The sequence below is a fragment of the Corvus cornix genome, chromosome 1, assembly GCF_000738735.6.
Source record: "Corvus cornix cornix isolate S_Up_H32 chromosome 1, ASM73873v5, whole genome shotgun sequence".
NCBI lineage: Eukaryota > Metazoa > Chordata > Aves > Passeriformes > Corvidae > Corvus > Corvus cornix.
In genome coordinates this window covers 30791946-30812695 of record NC_046332.1, presented here as the reverse complement: position 1 = coordinate 30812695, position 20750 = coordinate 30791946, and the positions used below count along the sequence as shown (strand labels likewise).

Below are 20750 nucleotides of genomic sequence, written 5' to 3'. Positions count from 1 at the left end.
GCGTTCCCAGCTCTGGTTACAATGGGCACCACACTGCTGTTACCAAAGAACTCTAGTGCTACCAGAAGACCCAAATGAGTGTTGCATGTGCATTGTGCTGGAGGCTATGCACTGTATGTTACTTCTATAGTCTTTCCAGGGTGTATATATAAGTATGTGTATACCTGTGCATAAAGGATTTTGTGTTTTGTTTGTTTTGGTTTTTTTGCCTGAGACTTTTCCTGAACTGCAGCAATTGAGTCTTCTCCTTTCTGGTTTTTGAATTTTGGTCTGCAAAGGACATGTGAGTCACCCAAGAGCAGAGTGACATTTACATGCCCAAGTGTGATTTGTAGCACAGGCAGTGGCTAGGGAGGCACACATTCACCACCTCTTTTTCTTTCCTCTCCTCTCCTGTCCTCTTTTCTCCCTATTTCCCTCACAGTACTGTGTAACTCCAAAAGCTGGGGCAGAACTGTGACAGTGGGCTTATGTTTTGTGGACCACGTTAGGCCAACTGTGTGTTAACAAGGTGCCTCTTCCCACAGGGAATGCCAGAGCAATGGGCACGTCTGCTGCAGACTTCCAACATCACCAAGTCAGAACAGAAGAAGAACCCCCAGGCAGTGCTGGACGTGTTGGAGTTTTACAACTCCAAGAAGATCTCCAACAGCCAGAAGTACATGAGTTTCACAGGTACATGGTGATGGTCTCAATGTGGCTGCATTGTCCAACTCTCCATTAGTCTCTCCATTCTGTTAATCCTGATGCCCAGCATAGCTGCAAAAAGAGGAGGTCAGTCAACTGGCTAAGCCTCCCAAACACATATTTTTTCTGATGCTCACAGACATCATCTGGAAAACAGATCCCAGACTGCTGGGGCTGGGCTCCCAGTGATGAAAATCCCTGGAGAAAACAGGCAGCTAAATTTTGCACCAGTTTCAGTTTGCAGGGTGGGTGTGGATGTTGCTTTTTGTGTCTTTGGGGTGAGAGTCTCTCTGCTCCCGTGTGCCATGACTGAGGAATATGGCTCAGCTGCCTGGGTGCCTGAAAATTCCTGGCTGGATTCCTCTAAAAGTCAAAACTCTCAAGGTTTTGTGCCTCTTTCTATGGATTATCTGCCCTCTGAAGGACATCTGCAATTACTACTCCTCCCTTTCAACTGCAACTCTAAATTTTTGCAATTTCTAAATATTAACCCCTACTTTGGTTCTTTTAAGGGGATAGAACCATGTCACCAGATCTGGTACTAATTAGGAAGGCTCTGAGCAGGGATAAAAGTGCAAATCTTCCCCACTAGTGCCTGGATAGACCCCACCAGTTGACTTGTGGGGTTCTCTGTGCTCTTGCAGGAAGTTTAGGCATCTGAGACTGAACATCATGCAGGAGGGAGCCAGCTGTAGTGCCTCTGCTGCTGACTTAGTCCATTGATAATATTTTGTGTATGTGGATGGAGGACCATATTCATTCAGGTTTTGCTCTGGGCAATTCCACCCTCCTGCAGCAGGGATTCGTGACCCCTGCATTTGTCTGCATTTATTTACCCTCTGTTCCTATATCTGCCAGGGTATGGCTGGTTCTGGGAAGCTGGAGTTAGGAAGCTAAGTTTGGGAGCAGCCTTTTTGCCTGCCTTTTCTAAAGACAGCTTGTCCCTTGCTCCTCTCCCCACTGCTGCTGCGTTTATAACTCATTTATAATGGCATTGTTACCTGTCTTTCAGATAAATCAGCAGAGGATTACAATTCATCGAATACATTGGTAAGCCTTACACTCACATTCTGTCTCGAGTTTGGGGATTAGAAAAACTTGCAAAAAACCAGTTAATTACATGTAAACTTGTAGTTTGCTTAGTGTTTTAAAATCTGAACTATATATATTTGTGTAGTGAATATATCTTTATAAAAACAGGCATGCTCCTTTCACTTTTTTTTTTTCAACTGATGGGGAGTAAAGTGGACAGAAGTAGGATCTTTAGTGAATGCAAATTAGTGAATTAATTAATAGAAATAGCTCTGTTTTCATAGAAGTTAGTCTTCTCCTATACCTAGAATTTGATAACCACTCTGCTGTCAGGTTTTATGTCTCTATAAACATCTGTGATATAATAAAGTTTATTTACTAACCACTAAGTCTGATTTACCAAAGCTAATGTTGATTAACCAGACTAATCTCTAGCAGAACAGGAAATAAAAGGTTCTCCTCCTCTCTGCTTGACCTTTACTCAATCCTTACCAGGGCAGGCACCACTCCTATTTGCTTTGTTAGGAGATGTAATAAATTTTTGTGTGTGCCTGTGAGATGGAAGAAACAAAACTTTCAGTTGAAGATGGTTCATAAAACCCCACAATTCCCTCATCTCTTGTTTTCTCATGGCCATGTCATTACATAGAATTGGCTTGTTCTTCACCCTTCCAAAGGCAGCTTATTCAGATCTGATCATTTAGGACTCTCTGTAAAAAGAAAAGGAAAATGTTTCTGCCGTTGTTCATTATTGCATGTCATTGTATGTCAGTCCTCAGAAGTTTCAATATCTGAGGTTGGATTTTTAAGTAAATCCTGTTAAAGCAGTAGTTACCAGTCTACTGAGATACCCAATGCCCTCCCTTAGGCTAACCTTTAATTTTGGGGATATTCAGGAAACTCCCAGTGCATAGTTCTTCCTTGTTGCTTTTAACAGGCCAGGCTTTTGTGTCATGTCAAGTGCATTTTGACAATTATTTGTCAGGATGATGATGACTTCAAGTATTTTAGGCTGAGTGAAATACTGTGTTGCTTTCCCCCTCTTTCTGAGAACTTTAATACTTTTCCCCCTGCCACTCTTAGGGAGGTGATGATGCACAAACATAACTGGTCTAGTGGGTTGAGGACCTCACCAAGTTTATTCCGAGATGTTTATAGTGTAAAGAATGTAATGAATTTCAAATCCAGTTTTAAATGTATAAGTTTAAAAGTTACTTTCATTCCTAATCATAGTATTGCAGAAAATTCCAGATAATTTTTTATCCACCTTTACAACTGTTTTTTAAAAAAATAAATCATTCCTATTTTTCCATTAAATTTTATGTTAGGAAGTGATTTTAAAAGAGATTTGAAAAGATTTTGCCAGATTCTGCTTCCAAAATCTCACATTAATTAATTCTCGATCATAATACCAGAGGCAACATTAACTTGACCTCCTAACTTTTGGAGAAAACATTAAGAGTTTGATGCAAATTGTAGCATTTAAAGTCTGAAATTTTCATACTTGAATGGTCAGGGTTTGAAGTAAGCAAAAAACCCTAAGAGACAGTATAAATAGGGAGAGATATTTTCAAACTTGAGTGTCCCAAAACTTGCTGGGCAGCTGTGTGGGTGTTGGGGAAGCAGTGAGAGAGCCCAGGTCTTCTGGGAAGGGGATTGCTATCAGTCAGGCAGATGAGGAGCTCTGTCTGAACAGCTATGTCAGGCAGTGCTGGACTGCACACCCATTTCCCATGAAGACTCAGAAACCTTGGGCCTTGAATTTTTCAGACACTGTAACTCTCCAGCCTGTACTGATTATTGCTTTTCTGCACTTGCTTCAGTGCAATCTCTGTTAGGAGCTTAATCCAGTGTTTGTGATTTTGTTTACAATGTGCGATTGGGTTTTGATTTTTGCTATTTGTGCAACTCCATGCAGAATGTGAAGGCTGTCTCTGAGACCCCTGCAGTACCCTCAGTGTCTGAAGATGAGGATGATGAAGATGATGCAGCTCCACCCCCTGTGATAGCTCCGCGACCTGAACACACCAAATCTGTGAGCAGAAATTCTTTGTTCAGCCCTCACTGCTGCAACCACAGTCAGGCCTTGACTGTGACTTTGTCCCTCTGCATGGCATGCTGAGCCCTTCTAGGGAGCAGGAGGGATGCAATGGGAGCCATTCCTTCTTAGCACCTTAGTATTGTCACCTGCCTAGTTGGGGGGGGCACGATTAATGATTAATCACTAATCCTTGATTAGTGATGTTAGTTGCTAGCAAAGTAGCTGTAGAAATGCATCCCTGGCAACAACCAGAACAATAGCAATAATAAGAAGATGAATAGAAGTGTTTAAATCTTCACCTGACTTATGTGTTTTTCTCAACAAAATTAGATATACACCCGCTCTGTGATAGACCCTCTTCCTCCTCCTACCAGAGATGTGGCCACCTCTCCTATTTCTTCTCCCTCGGAAAACAGCACAACAGCACCCGACATGCTGGTCAGGAACACAGAGAAGCAAAAGAAAAAGCCAAAAATGTCAGATGAAGAGATACTGGAAAAATTAAGTATGTCCTTGTTCTTTAACAAAGTCAAATTCCAGGTCCTGCTGTGTTGGTTTCTCAGAATGTCAATAAGCTGAAATGTTTTCCTGTTTTGAGATCCCTTACTGAAGACATGGGCACACAGTCACAACACAACACTGGGGGCAGATATAAGGGGTGAGCTTGAACATAAACTGAGCACCTGTGATACTTGCTGAAGTCCCCAGGGAGTTACAGATCCTCAGGCTCTGCAAAACAAGCCCTGAACAAATAACATCTATTTAACAATGAAGTCTGAGATTGTTCCACGTCTTATTCTGTAGCTCTGAAGCACAAATTATTATATTGCAATGTTAGACACAAGGTGTCTGAAAGATGTAGAGAAAATTAATGCATCCCCAAGTTTGCTTTCCACAGTACCGTGGTGTAAAGTGACTTGGTTATTTTTAAGTGCTTTAACATTTTGTGGGTAGCCAAATTGGTGAGTTTTTAATGAGAAAAATTCATCAAGTCTCTCAGTTGTGCCCTCGTGTCTTTAACAGTTCCTGCCTTTCAGTGCAAGTGCCCCTCTGCTGCTTGGTGGTTTTTGCCACAAAGCTGCTGTGGCATATCCAACCGCTGAACCAGCTCTTTCATGCAATTGATTGCTATCCTCAGCCTGGGCCAGGTTTTATTAGAGTAGAGCATTTCTAATTCTTTGAACTACTAATCCTGTATTAATTACATCCATTCCTTGCTTGTCAGTTGACTTAAATTGTGTTAGCATCTCTATGGTAAGGCTGACCTCCTTGGCTTGAGTAGATATTTGTTAGTGTTTTAGGAATAAGAGTCTAGTAGCTACATGAAGACTTAATCTGAGGATATAACTTTAAAAAAACTTTAAAATATTATAAAATGGTACCTGATTTCTCTAAATAAAGCCTAAGTTGTCTTGATCGCTTATGAACTAGAACTGCTTGCTATTGGAAAACTCACACCTGTTGTTTCAAAACATTGACTTCACTCACTCAGTTAGCAGGATCTTTGTACCATTAAGGATTCAAGACATTTTGTGACCAGGTAGGAACTGTGGCAGGAAAAAAGGTGCTATTCTAATACAAATACACCCACTTCAGTCACAAAGAGAAGTGCAATTGCTACTTTTAGGAGTGTTGGGAAGCAGATGTATGTTCTGATACCTTGCTTGCTCCAGGTGTCAACTTCTATATGTGGGCTAGTCAGAAAAATGTTATGAAGTTTTAATCTTTAGTCTTAATCTCAGTAAAAATGTCTTTCCACTGAGGGCAATGGAGCTGTACTTGTGCAGACAAGCAGCCTTTTGACATTTTAGTTTGACACGTAAATAAAATGATTAAAACTGTAAAGCAAAAATATATTTACACATATTAAAGATGCGCTAAATGTGTGCAAAGGTTAAAAGGAAGCTGCTCAATCTCTACCTCTCAGCATAAACACAGCATTGGTACAAACATTAATGAATCCTCACCTGACTCTTTGGAAGGTAGGAAACCTCCCCCTATTTTAGAGTTAAGAGCATTAAACAGGGAAAAACTGGCAAATGCCTCTTGTCACCACAGCATTCTGTCCAGTCCTTGCCTTGGGGAAACATTTGCAGTCTGATCTTGTAGCCTGTGTTAGGCTTTGAGGGAAAATTTATGAATATTTGTCCAGAAATACCAGTCCTCAGGGCAGACAGCATCGCTTCTGTAATTGTAGAGTGGGTTTTATAAAGCCAGATTTCTCTTCCTGCCCTCCTCTCCAAACATGGGCCATATTCCCTACTTCTACCTCTGTCTGTCCTAAACCCTCTGGGTCTGGCTTCTCTCCAATGGTGTCTGAAAATAGCCTGCTCTTGCTCTGCTTGCTACTGGTTTCTTTGGCTTAATGTCCATGAGCAGTTTCTTTGCCAATATACATCTGTTAAGGCTCAGCCCCAGACCCTGTGAAAGCAGCACCGTATGCTGGCAGCCTCAGTGACTTGCAAACACCAACTTGGATGCAGCTCTGCATCCCTTGAACCTGTGAGCCACCTTGGTGCTGTTAGAGAGGGGACTGGCTACCAGCTGAGCTCTAGAAATTGCTGGATCTGGTTTCTTTGCCCTAAAAAGGGGTAATTCCTGCCTGCCATAGAGGAGTTATCAATATCAGTTAAAGTCTGCAGCCACATGCTGTGGAACACCAGGCAAAGTGCTTTTCCCTTTGAGGGATGCAGTGATGGACTTTCCGTTGGCTGAAGAGCCGTGTTTTGGGAGAACAAACTGAGATGGTCTCAGGTTGCTTTCCAAACCCAGAGGGATGCTGGCAACTGCTGCTAAACCTGTGCTGGCTGTCAGGTTCCTAGAAAAGCCGCTGAGCATTGCCCAAGACAGGGCAGGGGAGGTTTGGCTCTGAAGGGTCTCTCCACCTTCTCTCCTGAGTCTTGCAGCCCAGTCACTGGGTCAGTAAATGGCTGTGGTTGTGCTGGTACAAAAATATCATAAATACTTTTTTTCTGCTACAAGCTGTCATGGTGTAAGGAAATCTTTGGCTAGTTTTGTAAAAGACTGTTGGCTCCAAGATGATTGAGAGCCCAGCCTCCAATTTCAGAGATTGCAGTGCGGGCACATCTTAGATCATCCAGGGTGCTGAAGCTGGGAGTGACTTTAAGTAGCAGGTTTCCAACAAATAATTGTTTTTCCATGTGTTAGGCCTGTGTATCCCCATCCTGCACCTAGTAATGACTGCTAGTGAAGGTTAAATGTTCTTAATGTCTGTGTCCCATCATTTCTGAAGGGAAGGTCCTGATAGAAGGGAATGCTGCAGCTGGTATGTGTGTAAATAACTGAGGGCTTCCTTGGTGTCCATGTGCCTCTAGATTTGACGAGTGGTTCATCAGAGCCTGCTGTGGCCACTGGAGCTGTTCTTGCAGCTAGTTCTTGTAGCTGTATGAAAAAAGGACTTGAAGAAAATCCTCTTGTTTTTTGTTTTTTGTAGGAAGTATCGTGAGTGTGGGTGATCCAAAAAAGAAGTACACGAATTTTGAGAAGATTGGACAGGGGTTAGTATATGCTTCTTCTCTGTCCTAGACCTTTCATTTCCTTATGCTAAGAAGAATCCACTGAAACCAGGCTAAGTAAGCTTGCTGGAAAAGCTGTTTGGGATACTTTGGAAAGTTTCTTTTGTTTGGTTGTTTATTTGTTTTCTTCTTTTTTTGTTTTTGGTTGTTTTGCTGGGTTCCACATCCCCTCCAGCTGTTCTCCTGTTCCTGGCAAAGTCACAGGGACCGGGTTTTTGTGCAATTGTGTTGTAGTATAAAAAATTATGCCATTAGATGATCAGGTTTATAAATACAGCTACAAGCAGGGAAAGAACTGCAAGACCATCTTCATATTACAGGTTTGCTTCTGAATCAGCTCTTCTCAAGGCATGTGCTGTGGCCCTCTAAGCAGGGGGACAGTAGAGGTTGTAGGAGAGACTGTACTGAGGCAAAACACAGACCTGCAGTTGGCTCCATGTGCTCAAACTCCTCTTTTCCTCACTACAAATGCCGCATTTGTTTACTTTAGCTGATCCTGTTGCTCTGTTACCATATTGGGCATTCTGCAAGCCAGGGTACTGCAGTCATGCCACTTGAAATGGGATAAACTCACAGTCCTACAATTTGCTGGTTTAGCAGCAAGGGTTTGGATGACCACAGTGTCCCTTATTAGGAGCTTTTTTGCCCATAAGTTCTCTGGCTTCTGCTCCAACAACAGCCTTGTCTCAGAAATATTTCAGCTGATGTTTACCATTGAAATTATTGCATGTAAAGGAATGGGACTGAGAGCACTTCAGAGAGACAAATGGGAAGGGGCATGTGTTAAGCTCTCACTTTTACTTTGAGACACTAAGAATTTATTTTTTTTTTCTCTGTTTTGTTTAGAGCCTCAGGTACAGTTTACACAGCAATAGATGTAGCTACAGGACAGGAGGTAAGTGCTGCCGGAGTACCACAGCAGTGGATTTTGGATTGTATCCTAAAAGTTCGAGTTGATGCTCCAAAATACTGTCTTTCAGGGATTCATGACATCTTATTTTTAATGAGGTCTTTATTTACTTACTAATGAGACATGGTTGAATGGTCTGAGGAGAGAACTGGAAAAAATTACTTCCCAAGTTTTGATTCCTGAATAACTTCATATTTATAAAGATTCTTTCTGTGATTGCAAAAGCGAGAAGCAAATGTTTGGATCTGGGCAGTTCCTCAGTAAAAGTTTCTCTCTTCTTCCCCAAGATTTCTTCATGTGTCCATACCAGCTCTTTTATTTGCCCTCTGCTCCTTTTCTTCCTACACTTGTACTACTTAACTTGCATGGAAATAGTTCCTCTCCCACCCTTTGCCCACTTACTTTCTGCCCTTGAATTTGGAGACAAGGAATGCCCATCTATTCTTTTTTCTCTCAAATATTGAGAAGTGCCATGCTTATTGCCTGCATAATAAACTAGTAGTGATGGATATACAGCATCTGTGGAAACCTTTATTTCTAGATGGAGGATTTTAAAAAAGATTAAAATGCATGTGTTATTCTGAATTTATTTATGGAAGTCTGCCACAATGCATGTCTACTTTGCATTGTACAATGTAAGGAGTTATTCACCAGTAAATTTCATAATTGTGCTTGTTGCTGAAATTCCTTCACCCCCTTTTTTAGTTCCTGAAGAAGTAATACAGTTTAATTGCAGCCTTTAAGGAAGAGTTCTTATATTTATTTTGAGTCAATGAGAAATTTTATAGCAGGAGGAAGTCCTTTGATGGTTTTCTGCTTTCTTCCTGGACCACTTGGGTGACTCCCATGTGAGAATTTGAGCTCTTGTATTACAACAGACTTTTAAATCATTCCTGTTACACTAGTGTGACCAGGCCCTGGATTTTAAAATCTGCATTTGGGATCGCTGTAACTTTGTCATGCTGTTGTTTGTTCCTCTCTGTGAAGTGCACTGAACTCAGGAGCTCTGTGCAGGGAAACACTGGGAACTTCTTTATCTGCATAAAATGTCTTCCCTCTCTTCTTCATCTTTCATTCTTCTCTCTGGTCTTGTATAAAGAGCAGCATGGGGGTTTTGTTTTTGAGTTCTTTAAGTACTGTTTGGCAGCCTTGTGAGTACTGTGGAAAACCAGCATGTCTGTCTGCTCTTGCCTTCTCATGTGTTGGGATTTTTCTATAGTCTTCCCTGCTATACTTTCGAAATGCTGATTGTATCCATCTATATTGTCACTCTGTGGCTTGTTTCTTTTAATCCTTGTTTTTGTGAGTTACTGTAGTTCCTGGCTCTGATCCATTCACCCAGGCCTTCTTCTCTGCACAGCAGTATTGTAAAGGTGTAGTTTGATCTCATTCCCTTTGCCTAAATATTGTACCAAAAGCAGTTGAGTTGTGACATCTGTGAGTTATTTTTGCCTCCAGCTCTGCTGAGTAGGTTTACTGATTTGGAGGTTCCTCAGAGGGCCAGGTGCTCTCACAAAGTACTGGTAGTGTGGAAACTTGAATACAAGAGTTAAAAACATGCTGTAACCTTCCTGCTCTTTGCATATATGCATGCAGAGCTGGTATCCTAAAACAGGAAGAAAGCTACTAAACCAAAGGGCTGCAGCTGACAGATCCATCCCTGTTGCACTTCAGGCATGACTGGCCATAAAACTGGCTCAAATTCATTTATTTTCAGCCTTTTATCTAAACACTGGTGCTTCTCTCCCCCAGGTCTTGTTGTGACAAAAGAAATAGAGTTACTACCTTGAAGTACTAAGCATGGTTGTGTTATTTACCCACCCTCCTTTAGACTTCTAGAAGCAGAAATTTGCATGGGCAGAGGAAAAAAAACACCAAAAAATTTTCAGAAACATTCATTTAAATATAAAATTAGTAAGAATCCTTTCAGAAATAAAAACTTTTTGGCATATCAGTCCATGCCAGAGTAAGGGGATCTCTTCCTTATTACCAAGAAGCTGTAGATGGAGACGGCTATCCAACTGTGACATGAAGATCCAGTATGAAAATGGCAATTCCCCTTGTTCTTTTTGTCATTAAGCATTATCCAGCATGTGTGGAAATGGACTGGCTGCAGGAACTTGTAGAGTTATGGAATGGTAGTAGGATTCAGTAGCTAATGATGAAAAAGTGACCTCATGATGAAAAGGTTTTTATCCTCCCTCATGTGAATGTGGGACTAAATGGACTGGTACTGGCAAGTTTCTGGGGGACTCCTGCAATAATGCTTTGCTTGATCTCTTTTCATTGCAGGTTGCAATCAAACAGATGAATTTGCAGCAGCAGCCCAAAAAAGAACTGATTATTAATGAAATCCTTGTGATGAGGGAAAACAAAAACTCCAACATCGTCAACTACTTGGACAGGTATGTCAGTATTTGAAGGGCTCACAAAGGGACACTGGAAAACACTTCCATGTCGGTGTCTTAATGGTTCCTGGCTCAGTTTAATGCAAGTGTGGGACAACCTTGCATTGCTTAATGCATGTGGCATTGTGGGAGTGTGGGTGGCCTGGCAGTCTCTCTCCAGAACGAGGAGAAACAGGTATCTGAACCAGTGTTAGTGGGATGTCTAGGCTCTCCTTAGAGAGGCTGGCAACAAAGGTCCTGTCAGGACTCCATTTTTCGTCTCTCTCCTTTGCCAAATTTGACACAACAAATTTCCTGCTTGTTTCCTTCCTGTTACTAAAGGAGAAATAGAAACACTTTGAAATGTATTATTCTATTTGCCTTCCTCTTCTTTTCCACTGAGCAATGGTGGTGTTCTGCTGCCAGAGGAGCAGACTCCTTCCAGGGTTAGATGTAGTCTTGTCCCTGTGACTGTCCACTGAGGTTTTAAAAAAGAGGGAGAGTGACTTTTAAGGCAGATAGTGATAGAACAAGAGGGAACAGTTTTCAGACAAAAGAGGGTAGATTTAGGTTATGTGTAATGAAGAAATACTTTACTGTGAAGGTGTTGAGGCACTGGCACAGGCTGCCCTGGAAATGTTCAATGCCATGTTGGGTGGGACTCTGAGCAGCCTCGTGTACAGGAAGGTGTCCCTGCCCATGGCAGGGGTTTGGAACTAGATGGTCTTTAAGGTCCCTTTGAACCCAAAGCATTCTATAATTCTATGATGCTGAAAGCCCAACTGGCAAAAGCATTGCATGGTGGCTTGGATTCACCATCAACATCACACTGCTGCATTGTGTCAAGCCTGCGTCCTTTACCTGTTAAAAATAGAGCTAGTTCCACTTGAGCTGCAGCAAGATTTTCTGTCGGCTGCACTCAATGTCTGAATGTAGCAGTTCTGATGAACCACAGGTTTGCTTTATTGTAGGGTAAAGACTGCTTGGATAGGGTGAGCTGCAGGCTTTAATCTTGGCAGCTTGGGTTTTTTGGAAGATAGCATGAAGGGATGTGACCTAGAATCTCTTTTGGAAATTTGAGAGGGGATTTGCACACTTTTTATGCTTGGCATGTATGTCAAAATCTAATCAGCTATTTCTTTAATAGGTTTAGTTAGCAGGCTTTCAATGTCTTAGCTAAAAAAGGAGGCACTTACAAACTGCAACAGTTGTGTTGCTGAATTTTTGTGGTGCTGTGTCCCATGCATAGCTGTAAAGAACTACTTTGTTGAGGGGACGGAAAGTCTGCTCCTGAAATTTTTGTGCAAGAGGTGTGTGTGCAGGAAACTGATTCTGGGCACACGCCCTGTTCTTAGAGAGAGCAGAAGAATGTTACTGGTGTAAAATGAAACAAGTGCTTAAGAACTCCATCTGGCCTGGAACTGTTATTTTCTCCTGGCTGATTAGAGGCTTTGTTTTGACAAAACTATTTGAGAGATAGGCTCTTCCCATTAGAGAGCATCACTGTGTACATGCACTTACCTCATCTAGCCCGTGCATCCCAGCTGCAGGATAGCTCCACATCCTGCTGTCTTATTCAAACTTTCAGCAACAAAAGCTGCTGCTTTTGTCCTCCACTTTCACTAATCTTTTTCAGAGGGATTAGCTTTTGTTTGAGTGCTACACATGGACAGAACAGCAACTGGGATGAACATGGGGGTTCTTGTGCCTATTGTGCCACTTCAGCTCTGTAACTGCAAGATCCTGTTGCTGGGGAGCTGTGTTCCTCCTGCCCAGCCTAATGTGCCTGTGCTTCCCAAGTGCTGAATTAAGCTGATATTTGGATGCCACTTGCTGGCTTCTGCCTCCTGCTGAAGGAGGTGGAGGAAGGATGTGCTGATCACTGGTTTCTGCTTTGTGGTTCTGTTACAGTGTCTCCCCTTCTGAGTCCCTAATGGGAGCTGCAATCTAGATAGCCATTGGCATGAACCAGCTCTCTCTCTTCTCTTTGCCTCAGCTCCTGCCCTTATGCAAGGGTTTCCTGTTCTTTGTCCCCTCATAGCTGCACAGCCTACATGCTTGTGGTTAAGCATCTTTTCTGCTGCAGTCTAAGTGGCCAGCGTTGCACAAAGGTGTGCTGTGATATTTAAGATAGTGACATGCCTAATTCAGCTGTACTTGGGAGCTGGATTTAGAAGCATCTGGCTCTGAAGACAGTGACACCAGTCTTCTGTACAGACAAACAGCCACTTGTGCTGAATTACCTGCTGGAGGTGCCAGTTCCTTTCTGCTGCATGAAAGAGGCCCTCAGAGCCCTGCTTCTAAACTCAGCCATCTAAACACAGGCGTCAGATGCCCAGTGCTAGGCAAAGCAAACTCCTGCCCTTTAGTTTCATTCTGAAGAACTCCTTAACTTAATAAACCCCACAAGTAAGTGGTAGCCTCTGTTACCCCAACCCCAAACTGCAGTAGGGATGGGTGGTCAATGAATAAAGCTGAAAGTGTAAGACAGTCATGCTACAAGAACACACTGGTTTCTTTCCAGGCTATATTCATGTTTGCATGTTGGAGGCAAGTTACTGGTGCAAAATTCTGTAATGAATGAACTTGCACTTCTGGGCAACTCCAAATTTCATCAAATTTATCAATAAAATATGTGTATTTGTGATAGACAGGACTTGGTGGACAACTTCCTAAGGTATCTAAGTGGAAGCTGAGGAGCACCTTACAGGATCAGACATTAGCTGCTCTTGCAGATGGATGAAGAGAAAGCTGTAGACCATCCTTTTCTTCCTCAAAGATTTTCATCAGGCTTTTTTTACTGCCAGCTTGTTTTGGAAGGTGACAGTGGGTGACAAGGTGTGACACCATGCTGCGCCTGATGTTGCATCAGAGCAGCACGTAGGTGTATGGACTTCCTGATGGTGTCTCTAGAACTGCTGAGAGAGTGGGTTTGAGTCATGCCTTCAGTGGGCAGCTCAGTGACTAAGACTGGCAAGCGAGTGGAAAGATCCCTGAGACAGTACCACCCTGAGATGACATTCCTTTGGTGGCAGCTGGCAGGGAGCCACTGTTAATTCCACCTCCCTCTGTGTTATGTCAAATCTATCAATTATGGAGTTGCCAGGGTCTTGGCACATGTCTGTGGCTGCTCATGGCTCAGCTTTGGTTCACAGCATGGTTCTTGGCTTGCTCCATCTGTTTTGGCTGCAGAGATACACCAGCTTGCTCCCAGCATGTGGAACTTGAGATTGTCATGCAAAGAGCCCATTCTGCCCCCATTCTTACAGTGAAGCGGGATTTGGGCTGCAGAGAGTGCTACTGGCAATGAAGGGAAACCTTGTGATGTCCATGGTGGGTGATTTGCTGAGAGGGTGCTGATAAAATCTGCAGAAAGCCTGGTTTGGCAGAAGTGAAGAAGTAGCTATAGCATAGGGCAGGAAGGAAGAGTGTGGATGCAGTTGGGCTTTCAGAGCCCAACAGAAGGTAAATGACCCACAGAAATTAGCAGGAGTGCTTCTGAAAGCAGTCCTCCTGCTCTTTTCTTACTCAGAGGGGCTGAGTGCTTTTGCTGGGGTCTGTAATGCTGGGAAAAAAAAAAAGCCAGTGCATCAGCTTCTGTTCCATAGTGGAATTTGAGACCTCTGTGCTGCGGGAGCACAGCCCTATGCCCTTGGGCTTTGCATCCTGTAAGAATCTCCAGATTGCACCTCCCTACACAGTCTTCAGCATCAGCAAATCAGGATACCCACTTTGTCCCTGGAATTAAAGGCTGTCCATAACTATAACACTACTGTCATCCAGGTGTAGATCAGACCACTATTACTATTTAGGGGGATTTTTTTCATCAGCTTGGTGTTGTCAGTGTGTCCTTTGGGGGTAAATGCCACGCCTTGCTCACTGCTGTGATGTCTCACTCATCTCTGTCTACTTTCCATGCCAAGCTTAATAGGTTCTTTCTCCTTTACTGTTGCTTTCTACCTAATTGTTCCCTAATACCTATCCTGCATTTGCATTTGGCTCCTGGCAAATTCATTCCTCAGTAGGATCAGTGTTTTAGAGCAAAGCAAACGTATCCTTGATGAACTCTAGTGCCAGATGATGCTTTTAATTAGATTCTCTGCCCTCTCACTTTTGACTCATCTGTCTACTCACTTGAAAAATGAGAGGACTGGCTGAAAAGGTGGGTTTTCAAAGTGATGATTCCTTCCTTCAGGAGTGTGTCATCCTGATGTATCTGTCCTGGTAGTTTGTGTTGATGGGCCCAAAAAGGGGCAGAAATGGTTAGTGGTTTGGGCTTTTTTTTTTTTTGGGTTCTTTTGTTTGTTTGTTCTTAATGCGTTAATGCTGAAGTCTTCATCTCCCATCTTCTACTTTTAGACATGGGTACACACACACACCCAGCAGAGAGGAATATCCCAAATGACTGAGAAAAGCCACTCTCATCTCAGCTGTCTCCTCCCCATCTTCCTATGGGCCTTCTTTAGAAAAGACCTGCCTTTTTGGCATTTCCTTTTCTATTTTAAATCTTTAAATTGTTGTTTCATCCAGTAAGGTGTACTACTTTGACCTTATGAATGGTTCTGAAATTTTCAGACAAAATCACAGATTAGTTGGATGATGTGGAAAAGATTGAGGTGATTTTTCAAATGCATGGTGCTTAAAAAAGAAGTGCTCATTCATGATTGATTGTGGGTAGCCATCTTTTGTGTCACCCAGAATTGTCCCTGGGCCGAGGCAAAGCAAGCAGTTGCTAAGGACAGCAGGATGCCAGGAGTAGTGAAACAGCCCCCAGCCACCTCTTCCAGTGCAAGAGCCCTCAGAAGCCATTGCTGTGTGCCAAATGTCTGGGTTGCATGCTCGGACCCCATCTTTGCTTCTTTCCTTCTCTCCCAGCAGCAGGAGCAGTTGTAAGGTCAGGTCTCCATCTTAGTCTGCATCCTTTCCATGGCAGAAAAATTCAGCCTTGCCTTTATGGACAGGAAACTTCTAGCCAGCTCTCCCACTACACCTCTCCTCAACTTTCTGCACTCACCCTTCTCTTTGGTCATTCAGGTTGTGATCAGATCTTCCCATGTACAGAAAGTACCAGAATTTTGTGGTTCCCTAATACTGTTAAACGCAGCTCTTGTTTTTAGAGCACTTCTAAGACAACTTTAAAACCCTGTGCATTCTGTTTTTAAAATCTGGTCTGGGCCCTTCAGTTACCTTGTAGGAGAAGAGCTCTGGGTGGTGATGGAGTACTTGGCAGGAGGCTCCCTCACCGATGTTGTGACAGAGACCTGCATGGACGAGGGACAAATCGCCGCCGTGTGCCGGGAGGTAAAGCAGCACTCACAGTCAGAGGGAGCTCTGGTTGGGAATGGGACATGGACTTTCCACCATCTGTCACTGACTCCATGGGAATGTCTCCAGCTTCTGTAATGTGACAGTCATTCTTTTAGAGAATGGATTTCACCTATGAGGATGCAGCAATCAATTCTAATGCAAACCTCATGTTTCACCCCAGAGGGAGGAACTAGAGTGGGAAATGGGGTTGGGATCCTATTGACTTTGTCTGTTGTGCAAGTCATTTGGGACTAACTTGTCCTCCCGGGATCTGCTGATCCCAGTGTGACATCTCTGTAGCCCTGCACATACTGAGTATATGAAAAGCCCTGAGACCCTGCGCCATTACTACCAAAAATGCACAGTCTGTTTGAGTCCTTTAGCTGGCTAATTGTGACTGGTGAATCATTTCATGCACAGTAAGAATTTCTCAATTATTTTTCAGTGTCTCCAAGCCCTGGAATTCCTCCATTCAAACCAGGTTATTCACAGAGACATCAAGAGTGACAACATCCTGCTGGGAATGGATGGCTCTGTCAAACTAAGTATGCAGGGAAATTTACTGCTGATGACTTATCAACCCATGCCAGTTATCTGCTCTGGGCCAGGCATTTTAGGGAGATGGGTGTTTGAGGTACTTGATGCTGTCATGATGAACAGGCTGTAGAAATGCTGCTATAGATATTTCTGTGGCATTTGTTTTAATGAAGACTGGCAAACACAAATCCTTGTGAAGGGATACCAGACTTGAAGTGAGGCTTGGGGTTCATCTAGCTTTGGGCCATCTGTTTATGTGAACTAAAATAACAGTATTTTAATGCTACTCCAGTCTAGAAAGCTGGGTTGGAAGGTGTAAGGCTATAAGTCTTCATTTATGAACAATCTCTTCAGTCTGGAAAATGCTGCAGGTACTCAAGGGCAGGAGAAGTGGAGGGAGAATTGAAAACTGTGTAACTAGAAATCATTTAATCTTACAATGCCAACCCAGACTGGAGTCTAAATGTTGTTTCCTCCTTGTGGTATCACCAGTAATGAAAACCTTGAGACTGTTCTGCCCCTTGGGTGCTAAGGTAGCTGTTGTGCTTGTCATTGTCCATGCAGAGATAAGCCTGGAAACCACTGAATTATTATCTTCCACCTATAGCTTTAACAGAATGGTGCTCCCTTTTTCTTCCTCTCAGTTCTGTTGGCTGGCACCCAGTAGGCATAAATAAATCTATTTTTGTCGGCAGTGACAGCAGATATAACTTAAAATTCACAGGGTGCAGATATGCTGAGTAAGAAGGTGGGTTTTTTTGCCCATAATTGCTTTTTAAACTAAAGCTGCACTTTGGTGGAGCCAGATCTCAGGAGTGTTAGCAATGAATAACTGATGGGGGCCAAAGTGCTCTGTTCTTATGGAATAACTTCTTTGAGCACGGTGTGCTGGTGCCGGGCTGTAGTTTAAAGTTAGAGAAATCCCTGTGGATATGATGCAGTAACCTTCTGGATCTGAGCTGCTTATTGCCTCTGCTGGAAATTTGCCCTGTTTATGAACCATATGTCCTTTCCTGGTATTTACCCTTGATGAAAACTCAGCTAGGAATCAGTTTAATTTTCATCATTCTGCCTAAAATTAGATGTGCAATGCCACAGGGGGTCAGGATGGGCAGTGCATCTTGCTGTGTTGATTCTGCTGTGCTTGCAAGAACAGATTTAGTTTTCTTTTGGTAAGCCAAATACAAATAAGACATAGGGCGCAGCAATCTTTGTGTGAAGGCCCTCCATCTTTCTCTCTGTTCAAAGAAAGTAATCAGTATAAATTTAGGTACTTTACATTTATTCTGAACACTCTTTGCTCCATAAAATAGATGCTGTTTGAGAAATGATATGTCTACAGGGGAAGTAATACCTCTTGGACTGAAAATATCACCAGACAGTACAGTACAGCGTGTGGTCTGGGCAGTGTATCTAGATCAGACTGTGCATTAAGTCCTGTTTTCGCATATCCAGGAATGGTCTTTAGATGATGTATTACAGAGTGTGTTACAGCTGTGTAATGCTGAAACACAGCTGAATGTCCCAACTCCTGTATGTGGTTATTTCCTGATCCCCATCTTTCACACAGACAAGTGAAAGCAGCTCTAGAATCCTCATGGCCTCAGAGAGTCAGGTTTAGAAACTTGGCTCTAAACACCATCCTCTGTATTAGCCACAAAACCTCTCCTCCTGTCACAGTTGCAGCAGCAGCACACCAGACAGCGCAGCAGGGTAAAGTGTACTGTAGCTCTGGTGTCAGTAAGGGTTGTTTTTGGAGAAACTTGCTGATTCCTTCGTCTCTGTCTTTCCCCTCCACCCTATTTTAATTTTCCAGCTGACTTCGGCTTCTGTGCCCAGATCACTCCTGAGCAGAGCAAACGCAGCACCATGGTGGGCACCCCGTACTGGATGGCACCTGAAGTGGTGACGCGGAAGGCTTACGGGCCCAAAGTGGATATCTGGTCTTTGGGGATCATGGCCATTGAGATGATCGAAGGAGAGCCCCCCTACCTCAATGAGAACCCTCTGAGAGTAAGCGAGTGCTTTTCTCCTCAGCTCTTCACTAAGCTGCTGATGAAACCGAGCTCATTTGAATCCTCCGGTGTGGTTTCACCACCTCCAGCCCCATCTAATTCAAATGAATCTGTGGTCTCCTTAGATGTCCTAGTGAGAAGACTGAGATAGTCTTAGTTAAAACCCATAGTTTGCTCTGGGTAGCAGAGGTGTGGGTTCTTTATGAGTTAGATCATGCATACTCGTCATTTCCCACTTTCTGGGATGCTAACAGAGGCAGAAGTTCTACCTACTGCAACAAAGCAGTCATGTCTTCAAACCTTCTACCCTGTGAATGAGAGAATTCTCCTCTGAGCATGGTGTAGTGGAAGGTTCCCTGTCCATGGCAGGGGTATTGGAATTCTGTGATCTTTAAGGTCCCTTTCAACCCAAAGCATTCTATGTTTCTGTGATTCAATTCGATTCTATTCTAGTAGGACCTTCTTCCTACTGGCAAATTGTTCCTCCTTGCACGCTCCAAGTAAAATGAGAAGCGTAATAAGCCTTTAGACAGGGCTTAAGCCTCCTGATGTCTTCGCTTTGTTTAATTATTAACAAAAGGAGATATGCTGTCAGCATGTAGGGACATCACTTCTCTTAATACAAGCTAGGTTTATGGCTTTTCCCCCAGTTACATGGGTTGGAGGGATCTAGAAAAATTCTGTTCAAATTCTTTTTCCATCTCTTGCAATGGAACTGGTTTTGGGAGAGAAATGCAGCAGCCAAGAAGACTATAAGGAATAAAACGGTGTTGAGTTAGAGTAACAATACTTTGGCCTCATTTAACACAATTTATGCCAATTACCAGTCTATTAGACTGCTCCCATGGGATGTGTTGAGTGATGTGTTCAAAAGGCCTGTATATTAACGAGTCTCTGACAGATTTCTGTTTCTTTTGAAAATTCATCCAGGAAGTTTCTCACATGAAATCCTGAACTGGATGAATTTTGAGTCTCTTGATTCTCAGAGGGTGTGTGTGAATGCTTCATCCCCAAGCAGTAGCAAAACTGCTTTTTTTCTGCAGGGTGTTAAAAGATGCCTAAGGGTCTGCTGGACATCTTTTGTAAAGAGCCAACTGCATCTTTATCATGTTGATGTTTTAGGCCTTGTGCACTCAGGCAGAGTACCAACAGAAAGAAAAATCTATTTAGTCAGGGTTACCTTCCCATGAGGATATAGTCATTACAGGAGTAATGGTAGAGTCATGCCAGTTAACTTCCCTGTGTAAACAGGGTCTGGAATGTTGTTTTTGTCCTTGTAATCCCTTGAGAGGGCTGCAGGTTCCAAACCCAGATTACAAGGGTAAAACAATAAAGGATTGGATCTCATCCACAAAAAATAGGGCTGGCAGCTATTCTGTTTGCTGAAATGTAGGCATTGATTAGTGACCCTGATGAGGTGGAGTTTTTTCCTCCCCATTGAACTGTGGGGAGGGAGAGGAGAAATGGGTGTCTCTAATCCAGAGATAGAATCTAATCTTCATAACCTTCTGTTTCCTGGGTGCTTGTTTTTGTCTTAGGCCCTGTATCTCATTGCTACTAACGGGACTCCAGAACTGCAGAATCCAGAAAAGCTTTCACCCATATTCCGAGACTTCTTAAATCGCTGTCTTGAAATGGACGTGGAAAAGAGAGGTTCTGCAAAAGAGCTGCTACAGGTAGGTGATGGGGAACAAGACTGGAACAATGTAATCATACAATCCTGAGTGAGGCCAGGCTTAGGGCGAGGTCTTGTTTGAGGTCTTGAATACTGCATCAGCTGAAGGCACAAGCACAGCTAAGGTAACCTCTGAGGGGAAAAAAGCAACTGAAAACCACAGCCCCCAAACATAAATCCATAATAAAGTGATAACAGACTGCTCCCTTTCCATGCTGTACTGGCTACTGGCAGCAGCTGTGCAGTGTGTTCTGTGCCCACCCTCAAATAAGAGATATGTCCCAGGCCTGCCAAATGCTGAGACCCCCGATTCCTGTGGTTTCTTCACGTGTCTGGCCATGACATCTGTATGTGTTATCACAGCCTTGTCATGCTTGTTCCAGTTTGGACAGCAGGAAGGCTTCTAGCTATCAGATATTCTGGCTGTCTCCTTTCTGGAGGAAGGATCACAAAGCTCTTTGAAATGTGCGTGGCTTCTATTAACTGGAGCCGTTCAGTGTTACCACATTTTGCCTGATACTACTCCTTACAGAGATGATGGAACAAAGCCTGTGAGATACCTTAATTATAGAATGGCTTGGGTTGGAAGAGGCCTTAAGGATCCTCTGGTTCTGCTTCCCTTG

The 20750-nt window shown here is 43.1% G+C and overlaps 1 protein-coding gene across 8 annotated transcripts in view; it reads left to right on the top strand.

Annotated features, from left to right (window-relative positions):
* PAK1 (p21 (RAC1) activated kinase 1) overlaps positions 1 to 20750 on the top strand; it is a 75505-nt gene that overhangs the window by 48147 nt on the left and 6608 nt on the right. For all 8 annotated transcript variants that reach the window (XM_019286735.2, XM_010401004.4, XM_010401006.4 and 5 more), the window contains 11 exons: positions 528 to 675; positions 1700 to 1737; positions 3638 to 3754; positions 4091 to 4265; positions 7215 to 7278; positions 8143 to 8191; positions 10499 to 10611; positions 15777 to 15894; positions 16346 to 16445; positions 18254 to 18450; positions 19991 to 20128. In XM_019286735.2, coding sequence (XP_019142280.1) covers positions 528 to 675; positions 1700 to 1737; positions 3638 to 3754; positions 4091 to 4265; positions 7215 to 7278; positions 8143 to 8191; positions 10499 to 10611; positions 15777 to 15894; positions 16346 to 16445; positions 18254 to 18450; positions 19991 to 20128 — 1257 coding nt within the window. The remainder of the gene's footprint in view (positions 1 to 527; positions 676 to 1699; positions 1738 to 3637; positions 3755 to 4090; positions 4266 to 7214; positions 7279 to 8142; positions 8192 to 10498; positions 10612 to 15776; positions 15895 to 16345; positions 16446 to 18253; positions 18451 to 19990; positions 20129 to 20750) is intronic.